Below are 10,336 nucleotides of genomic sequence, written 5' to 3'. Positions count from 1 at the left end.
CAGTTCATCACTAATCTCTCTGGAGGTAAAAGGGGACTACTGGGTAGAGGAGGAGATGGGGGGGAATCTGCAGCTGCCAGTAGGGTTGCCAAGTCTAATCGACTTACCGGCGGGGGAGCGGCGCAGGACTCCTGGAGCTCTCCTCCTACACACGCTACGCCCGGAAATGACACGCTACGTCGATCACATTGGGGGGTGGCCCCGATCGTTGGAGGGAAAACCATAGAGTTTCCCCTCCGACGATCGAGGCCATGCCCCCAACGTGATCGATGTGGTCGTGTCACCTCTGGTGATGCAGCCATGCTGCGCTTTGGGGGGTGGAGTTCCCCCCGGGGCCCGATTCCGTGGCGGCGGAAATCGGGCCTCCAAAGCGGGGGGTTACTAACTGTGGGCTTGGAAATTCCTGGGGCTGCCAACTCTGAGCTTGGAAATTCCTGGGTTTGGGGAGGTAAGGGGCCCCAGCAGGGTATAATGGCATGCAGTCCACCTTCCAAAGCAGCTGTTTTCTCCTGGGCAACTGAACTCTGTAGTCTGAAGATGAGTTGTAATTCCAAGAGATCTCCAGGCCCCACCTGGAGGTTGGCAACACTTTCCAGCACCTTCTGCTACTAGGTGATGACAACCAAGCCATAGTTGCTCCTGAGGAATAATCACATTTGGTCTGAAACACATAAAAGGGAGGCTGCACCAAACTAATTGGGTAGAGCGACTTGCCCACTTTCTTTTAGCAACACACAAAAGCAAGGGGAAGATCCAGCCGGTTTGGCTGGGCAGCAACAACTATAAGTGTGTTTAAAAAGAACCTCAACAACAGTAATTAAATATAAAATACAAAACACATTGTTTCTTAATTATTCTTGAACGTTACAGCTCATCCTTTCTTTTCATATCGGGCATGCAGGTTACAATGAGGAAAAATTAGCACGAAGAGAAAAGAAAGATGTGCACCAAATAAAGAAAAGCTATGACATTTTTTAAAAAAGACTCAGTATTCTAAAGTAATGATGTGACAGCCAGAAATAAGATCACTGCATAGGATAATATTTTTTTTTCCTACAGGTCTTAGACAAGACCTAAGATCTGGCCTCAGGAGTATAGCTTTCCTAAAGCTGAAACAAAGAAACATTTACAATCACAGCATGTTTATTTTTAAATCAAGATTAGATTTGGCAACAATAACTTCTTGACAGACCCTTATTTCTCTGTAAAGCCTGGTAAACTCTGTATAGACATCACAGAATGAAACTGTGGGACTATGGTGATGAAATCCATAAGAGTATACTTCTATTATCTCAAGGCCAAGCCATGACTGGGTGGTTTGGAGAACTTGAGCTGGAAGCAGGAATCTCAAGTACTACAGCAAGTCAAAGGTACAGCTCAGGCAAAGCTGTGTGTTTGAGCTTTTGCTATTTACGCTAGGCCTGAACAGTGCCTTGATAATACTCAGATAGCAAGTTCACGCACACTCTCTGGGCTAGGGTTGCCAGGACCTCTTCTTTCACTGGCTGGGGGTGGGAAGGTGGGGTGACATTGCCGTGCATGATGCCCCTGGCATGATGATGTCACTTCTGTGTGACTTCTGCACAGAAACACTAACAGTCTCCTGTAGCATTTTAAACAGATAGTAATAGGTAGCCTGATTTATAGCAGTTTTTAAGCAGATGGTGATAGGTGCCCTGATATCCAACTGTGCCCCATAGGTAATAAACAGTATCTGAAAGGCAGTATCTGAGAGTATCTGGGAGGCCAAGATGGTTTAATGCCCACCACCTCAACTGAAGGCCTGGCAGAACAGCTCCGTCTTACAGGCCCCGCAGAACTGTAATAGGTCCCACAGGACTCTGATCTCAGATGGGAGCATGTTCCACCAGCTGGAGCCAGGGCTGAGAAAGCCCTGGCCCTGGTCGAGGCTAAGCGGACGTCTCTTGGGCCAGCGATTTCCAGGAGGTGTTGATCTGTGGAGCACAAGTCTCTCCAGGGCAGAGATGGGGAGAGGTGGTCCCATAGATATCCTTTGATCCTGAGATGTGGACTTTTCCCAGCTAGGGCTGCCAGCCCTGTGTTGGGAAATTCCTGGAGATTTGGGGGTGGAGTCTGGGAAGGGTGGGCTTTGGGAAAGGACCTCAGCAAGGTATAATGCCACAGAGTCCACCCTCCAAAGCAGCCATTTTCTCCAGAGGAACTGATCTCTGTCATCTGGAGACCAGCTGTGATTCTGGGATATCTCCAAGCCCTGCCAACCCTAACCCATCCAACAGTCAGAGACTCCCCACCCCCTGTAAATACTAGGGGGCTAACAATTGAGTTTCTTTATACATTCTGTTGCTGAGGTCTTGTATATGCAAGTCACATAACAGTAGGATTTAGTCTGAAATATTTTATGCATCGTTTTAGTTCTGGTTTTGATAACTGATTTTACTATAAGCCACAGTGAAGGCCAAAAGGCTGGGGTATACGCTTCAAAAATGTCAGAATGTTTTCCCCCTTCTTGGTCATTGTTGTGTTGCTGGGTTGCCATGTTTGAGCAATATTCCTTCTTGTGGGCATGACAACCTACTAACAACGTACAGCTAGGAGGCAGCTGTCAGATTTCCCAGCAGCCACTGTTCTATAACAGATTTTTCTGACCCACCCAGACTTTAAACAAAACAGAATGGAGATGTGCCTCACCAAGTGAAACCTGATTAGACAGGCTATTAAATCACGATGTATTAGATAACTGTGGATGAAGCTCGTGAGCAATCTTCCATGCTAAATAGACGAATAGTGCCGGAGGGCTCATTCTAAGATAGCAGCCTGAATTTCTAAGGGGACAAAATGAACAGGAGATTGTATCTTGCCTTTCAAGAAAAATGTCTAAGGCAGCTCACAACAATCAAATGTTTAAAAACGTATGCCACCCTTGAGTGCCTTAGTTTGTTTCTCAGTGCAATTCGAAGTACTGATTTTGACCTTTAATGCCCTGAACAGGCTCATCCCCTTGCTCCCACATGAGCCCAAGGGCTGTTTGCACTGCACAAGAGGCCCAGTTTTTAAGACCATTTGATGAAGTTATGCTCTGGTACCTCTACCTTCAGAAGTGAGTGAGGTAGCTCCTGGAGAGAGGGAATGATCAGCCACGGCATGCATTCTCTGGAATGCTCACTCCAGTGATAACTTTGCAACTACCGCCTTTATTAACCTTTCAGAGTCTGTGAAACCCACTTTTTGGTAGTTATGCCTCCCAATAGTTTATGGAATTGTGCTAGGCAGTATTTGGTTTAGTTAGTTTTGCTGCCAGTTTCTATTCTTAATTAGATGTTTCCTGTGTGTTTTTTCTTGTTGTGATTATGATTTATTGTTTCAGATTGACTGGGGGTAGAAAGGTGTGCAGATATGTTTTAAACAAATAAAGGCAAGTAAAATATAAATTTGAAGGATAAAAATTCAGGAATACTCTCCCCAGAACAAAGTCAGAAAGCCTTTATGAGAGCTGCTACACAGTTAGCTTTTTTGACTTCCTTTTTATTAAACTTTGAGAGTGACAATCAATACAAGTTACATGGCATATGGTCTTGACTTCAGTGCAAAGACTGAGATGTTTGGTGTTATTTATACAATTGAATAACAATTAAATATATATTATCCTCAGCGGCAGGTACTAGAAGCCAATGATGAGTGAGAATTCATTAGGAAACGTGATTCTGTATTGTGGCATTTAAAGAGGTGTCATCAATAAAGACTACGGGTGGTTTTTTCCCATATTTGATGTCAAATTTAGTATTTAAGTTTTGGTGTTTGATCAAATATAAATTATATTTCAACTACAAATTGTATTCATGTTTCACACCCCATCTAGCCTCCACTGTATCATAATCTCACTGTGTCATCCTGTGTAGAATTATACCCTTCTAAGTCAATTGAAATCAATGGGCTTATAAGGGTGTAACTCTGTTTAGGATGGCACTGTCAGTTATCTCAGGTCACTTCAAGTATGTGGCGGCTCTTGTCAATTATACTTTTCAATAATGAACCGTGAGATGACTTGATCCTGACTGATACAGTGTGTGAACCTTGTCTTCATGAAATGATTGCTCATGGTTGTGGCTCCAGAGACTCATAAATACTCACAGCATCCCATATCCCACAAGCTAGACGACATCTCTGTCATACCGACATGCCTACTTCAGGTGAATTTATCTCATATTATTTGAATTATTTGATGCCAAGAGAGAGCGGTCCCTTTGGGGTACCTGCTCTATTTACACTATACTATAGGAAAAACGTCTGATGCTAACCAGACCAAAATGTAACAGAATAGTAAACATCTTTTAAGTAAAAAGTATATTGCCAAGAAATATACTCCAAGGACATACAAAAACAACCCTGCCTAATTAAAGGAAGCTCCTTCCTGTGTCCCAAGCTTTGAACATTAATTTAGCAGTTGTGCATCGAGGGAATAAAAACCACCCCAGACCAATGAACCGGGGTGAGACAGGGAAACTGAAATCTCCAAGGGAAAATGTAGATGAATTCCTAGTATTGCCCTAAGGGGGAATCTTTGAACCAAGGATACTCAGACTGCAGGGAGGACACCGGAGCTGGACAGAGGCCAAGAACAATGTTACTACCAAAAGCTGAGGTGGGGAGAACTCATTTTTAATAGGATTCATAAATTCACTTAGCAGCTCTGGTGGATTTTATTTTATCCAGTCCTATATGTGTTATTTCCCCCACTTTACCCCCATTGCTTAAGTTTGCCGGCTTAGCTGTTGGATACAGCTTGTATCAGATTCTACACTTGGCCTGTGCCCAGAACAATGAAGCGCTGATCCGCACTGTAACCTTTTAGTATAACAAAAACAGTAATGATGATGATGAGTGTTTCTTCTCTGTTCTGCCCTGCTTGAGTCTGGTCTTCCCTTGCTGGGACAAACCAGCACCCACATAGCAAAGCAAGTGAAACTCGAGATGCCTCATTCTCTCTTCTCTGCAGTTTCTTGTGTTTGACAATCAGCAAGACCAATTAGATGCACATGTCTAAGATCCCCCATGCCAAATTGTACCCACCCACCCCCTGCCCGTATTTGCAAAAAGGCCAAAGAAACAATGGACTGTTCTTTACAAGAAAAGGTAACAGCTATTCATTTTATTTATGTCTGTAACTCTTCTCAGTTAATAAATTTTAGTTTGCTTATGACCTTTCCTTTTTCACTCTTTTTTTTTCTTTCCCCCTCTTCTTCATCCCTGAGCATCTTTTCCATAGTGATTGCTGTTCTTCTATCCTTTGTTCTGTGCAGCACTCCAATCGTGTGCCCAAATATACACAATGAACAACAATGAGTATCTTGGCACCTTAAAGACTAACAGATTTACTGGGGCATAAGCTGTCATGGACTAGAGCCCACTTAGTCAGATGCATCCTCAGTTGGCAGATACAAGGAGCTGATGAATTGGAGCTCATTAGTACATTTGACTCTGTGGCGTATCTTTTAAATAAGTAGGAATATGAGTCGTTTTCAATAAATACTTGTGCCACAGTACTTATTTATAGAGCTTCTATTCAGTTGAATTACATACAGTTTAACCAATTAATACCCTGACCTAGATAGCCCACGCTAGCTTGATGTTGTCAGATCTTGAAAGCTAAGCAGGGTCAGCCCTGGTTAATATATGGATGAGAGACCAACAAGGAATACCAGGGCTGCTACCCGGAGGCAGGCAATGGCAAACTACCTCTGAATGTCTCTTGCCTTCCATAAATTGGATGCAACTTAACTGCACTTACTATTACCAACCAATTAATAGATTAACCTAACTAAATCTGTAGTACCGTTCCACATCCAGAAGATGACATAAAACCTCTAGGATCGCCAGCCAAACTGGCCTGGAGAAAAAATTGCTTCCTGACCCCAATGTGGCGATCAGCATTTCAGTTGCTATTCCCTCAAGAGCAGGTCTTTCAGAGCTCTCTCAGACCCACCTACCCCACAGGGTGTCTGTTGTGGGGAGAGGAAGGGAAGGAGATTGTAAGCCGCTCTGAGACTCCAAGTGAAGGGCGGGGTATAAATCTAACTCCTCCTCCTATATCCACATTTCTCACTGAAACTCAAAGAGGATTACACAGTGTAAATCATTGCAATCTATAGGATGAGACATCAAATAAACTATGTAACAGGACTAGGATTACAGAAATTTGAAACAAAGCATGTATTCAACAAGATATGTTAAACCGGGGATCCCCAATATGATGGCCATGGGTACCACAGTGCCCGCTGACATCTTTCCTGGTGCCCACCAAATGTTTTAGAATCTGGGAGGGGCCAGATGGTATTTTGCCCAACAAGGCTTCTGACTGACCGCTTGATTAGCTGTACAGATTTTTAGAAACACTGCTTTGACAGCAGCTGCCACCACAGCACAAGGATCTTCACTGTATGACTGAAGGTAAGCTGCAGCACCCTTCTCCTCCTGCATCAGCCATTTTGTGGCAGCCATTTTGTAGCTGTGCCCATCATGCTGGGTCAAAATGTCAAAGGTGCTCGCAAGCTCAAAAAGGTTGGGGGGCCCTGTGTTAAATTATGCAGAGAATTGTATTACATAAATAGAAACCTGTGAAAACAAGATAACATCTTCAGCCACCGATACACAATAGTATAGTCCAGTAGCTCTGAAATGAGGTGTACTTTGAAGATGACATGTGCATGTCTTACAGCAGCCACCATCTTAGAAGAAGAATTTCCTCTGTGAAACAATTCAAGATTGTATGCGCATGCAGCAGAACACAAAGTGATAAAGAAAATATATAAGATTTTATTGGATGATGTCATGGCTGATGAAATGGTGAAAAAATATATGATTATGTGGGCCCAGAATATAGGCCATAATATTAATTTTGAAGAGTGGGAGCAGATTTGGCGGAAAAATATAAAACTAACTAATGCTGTGTCATATAAAGAGAACATGTATTAGATGTTTTATAGATGGTATATTACACCAGATAGATTAGCTAAACAAAATGTTAATTGCTCTGATAAATGTTGGAAATGTAAAAATAAGACTGGTTCTTTTTATCACATGTGGTGGTTATGTGATGTTACAAAGAGGTACTGGAGATGTTCATGAGATAATGGAAAAAATAATAAGAACTAATATTCCGTTTACTCCAGAGATACTGTTATTGAATATATTTCCAAAAGACTTTGATAAAGCAGGTATTTGATAGTTCATATGTCGACAGCTGCAAGGATAGTATATGCCAAATATTGGAAAATAATGGAAATACCAATGAAACAAGAGTACGTGAACAAGCTATTTGAAACGGCGGAAAATGACAAACTGACACTTGAGATGAGAGCCGGTACAGAATGGACTTTTCAAAAAACTTGGAAGAGATTCTAAAATTGGTATAATGTAAATGCAACTGATAGATAAATGTAGTAATTTGAGAACACAGAAAAGATAAGCTTAGTAAAATAGATAATGAATTTAGAAATTTAATAAGCAGAAGAAATGATAAAGTCTCTTGTTATATGTTATATGTCGTGGGGGTAGTTGTGGGTTGTTTGTATGTATGTCTGTATGTCTGTAGTATATAATGGGAAAATAATAATAAAAGTGTACCCTCGGGTACTTATAGACGGTATATAAAAAAGATAGTATGTGCATGTACAATGTAGACATCTGTATTTATGGCACACATCAAGAGTCTGTCACAGCAGTCTTCTAATGTTGGTACAGTCTGAGTTCGCTATTAAAAGAGGGCCCTGGTGTACAAAGAGATAACCTGACTGGAAAATAAGGAATAAGCAGTTTCCTACCATGTTGATAAACATGCTGAGAGGGCTTCATTCATTAATAACTGACACATAAAGGTACGAAACAGCATCATGCCATAGTTCAAAATGGAGTGTCACAAGCAATAGTTAAGTAAACAATGTGTGAGATAGAGAGTTCTACTATGGTTTGAACAATCTTCTGGGTGTGTGCTTTGAATGCCAGGCAAAGCTGAAACAAAGCATACTTCCAGGAGCTCAGAATCCTATAAGAAATTTTGGTACGAACCACCAGCCTGTTCCCCCTTCCCCATTTGTCCTGTTTCCATCTCTCGTAGACAAGACATATGGGGAGGGGGTAGAAATAAGCTGCACTGATGAACCAATAGAATTAGGTTTTTCCTTCTCCAGCTCTTGCTCTTCCCCTGGGTGGTGAAAGGCATGATAGGAGTCAGCTGTTTGTGTTTGGATTGGCTTCAGAACTAGCAGCTGCCACTAGTGGTTCCAGTTCTGCATTGGGCCGTGCCTCATGTATCTCATTTTTTTTGCAGAAGACCAGAGAAATTATTATTGCCTTTTTGTTCTCTAGTGTCCATATTCTGTTTAAGATGAAAGCAACTGGCAGCCTTTCGGTATAATGAGACCTTCAAGGATGGAACTCCAACTATGCTGCACCCCACTACATCTTGTAGAAGATGGTCTTGTTGCATCATTGGTGGGATGGGGGGATAAAAATGCAGAACAAGTGAACTTGTACTGAGAACGGGATGTGGAACGTGGGCACAGAGACATGGTGTAGTACAGAGGCTAAGAATACCAGTTCCCAATCAGGGGTAAACTGGATGCAGATAGAAAGAGGCCACTGCCTGCCTTGTCCCACCACTTTTTGCAGATTCATCAACCACCCGCCCACCCAGTCTAGTAGAGTGAGCTGAAGTTGATTTGCCCTTTGGAGCCAGGCAGAATTTTTTTAATCTCATGAATCATATTAGCATTGATTCAGGTGTGTGTGTGTGTGTGTTTGTCACCTACTACACTCTACAGGTCAAAGGAGGGATTTGCCAGGTCCTTGTTATGTGTCAGGGACACTGGTAGAATTCCTTGGTCACAACTGGCAACAGCAGTGTGAGTAAAACAGTTTACCTAAAAGCATGAAACTTGGTGACCGCCCTTAGGCATCCATGTAGAGGTGAAGAGGATGTTCCTCAGACCAGAATCTCAGGGCTAATGTGGCATGGGACCTGGAACGGGACATCCCTTTGGGGCTGTTAATGATTCAGCACCCAAAGACCTAATGGCTAGGGAGAAAGGATCTGGCACTTTCCTCAACTATATGATTAGTGCTTGGCAAAGAGGAAGCTCAGAGGTTGTACTTACCCAGACAGTCAGGGATGCTTATTTAGAGGAGGCTTAACTCCTCTGCAACCTGTTGAGTGGTCTATACTACATTAATTTGTGTTATTAATTGCGGCCCATTGCAGACCCTATTGTATTTAATAAAGCTGCAGCTCACTTTGATATCCTGTCCACTTTGATATCCTGGCTGTTTCCATTTCATGTCCACACTGGCAATGAACTTGTGCACATGCAATGAACAAGTGTTCTCATGCAATGCTCTTGGAGGGATGGAGGGAAAATATTCAAGTAGACATGTGCACAGGTAATTGCCATGTGATGTATCTGTGCAGCTGCACACAAGAGAGAGGTTTCTGGGAGTTATCTGTCCAAATAACATTGGTAGGAGAGCCACCAATGGTGGTCTTTGGGTAGATCATGTCTACCTACCAGTAGCCGTGAAAACGAAGGCCGACATATCTAATAATAACACAGCCTCCTCTGCGCCTCACTGGATTCTTGATCCTTAAACTGCGCTAGCCTTCGCGCACACGTGCAAGCCAAGCCACGCTTTCTGGGGTCACTTGTGAAAACTCCCCGACCGCAGGAGCGTGCGTGTGTGAAAAAAACGGAGGGTGGGAGGGATCTCGTATGCTGATAAGAGGGGCTGGCGCGCCGCCACCTTGTCTTTCAAAGCTTCCCCGGCAAGCCGCTGCTCCTTGAGCCGTGCAAGCCGAGCCAATCGGAAACCCGTCCTCTCCTCTCCTCGGCAGAGGCGGCGAGAGAGCCGGCAGCGCTGGGGAAGCGGCCTTTCGTGGCTGCCGCTGCTGCTGCTGCTGCTCTCCCCGTGAGTCCCCGCAGGTCTCTTGTCAGGGGGGCGCCAATCGGAGTGGCGGGCAAAACGCGCGAGGCCCTGCCGCCCGCCAGGGCAGCATGAGGAGGGGCTGTTCGGCTCCTGCAGGCGCTGGAGAAGGAGGAAAGGGGCGCCGCCGCCGCCGAAGAGGACGGCCAGAAGGCGGAAGGAGGCTGCTCACCCGTCGTGCTGCTGCTGCTGCTGCTGTCTGAGGGGACGCGGCTGTTGCTGCTGCCGCCGCCGCCGCCGGCCTTCGCCCCCGCCTCTCTCGTGCTGTGGCTGCTGCTGCTGCTGCTGCCTCCGTCCGCCGCCTGGTCTCTGGGCGCGTGTCTGCCGGCCCGCGAGTCCTGCCTTCCAAGGGGGCCGCCTCCTGCTCTGGCCGCCGCGTTGAGAT

At 44.4% G+C, this 10,336-nt stretch overlaps 1 protein-coding gene across 1 annotated transcript in view; it reads right to left on the bottom strand.

Moving 5' to 3' along the window:
* Positions 1-9,779: 9,779 nt before the first annotated feature.
* Positions 9,780-10,336, bottom strand: part of LOC107119825 (putative protein TPRXL) — a 946-nt gene continuing 389 nt past the window's right edge. Inside the window, exon 2 of the mRNA XM_015422420.1 lies at positions 9,780-10,317. Coding sequence (XP_015277906.1) covers positions 9,780-10,317 — 538 coding nt within the window. The remainder of the gene's footprint in view (positions 10,318-10,336) is intronic.

The sequence above is a fragment of the Gekko japonicus genome, unplaced genomic scaffold (genome assembly GCF_001447785.1).
Source record: "Gekko japonicus isolate JY-2015 unplaced genomic scaffold, Gekko_japonicus_V1.1 scaffold1129, whole genome shotgun sequence".
In the NCBI taxonomy this organism is placed as follows: Eukaryota; Metazoa; Chordata; class Lepidosauria; order Squamata; family Gekkonidae; genus Gekko; species Gekko japonicus.
This window is presented reverse-complemented; position numbering and strand designations above follow the sequence as displayed.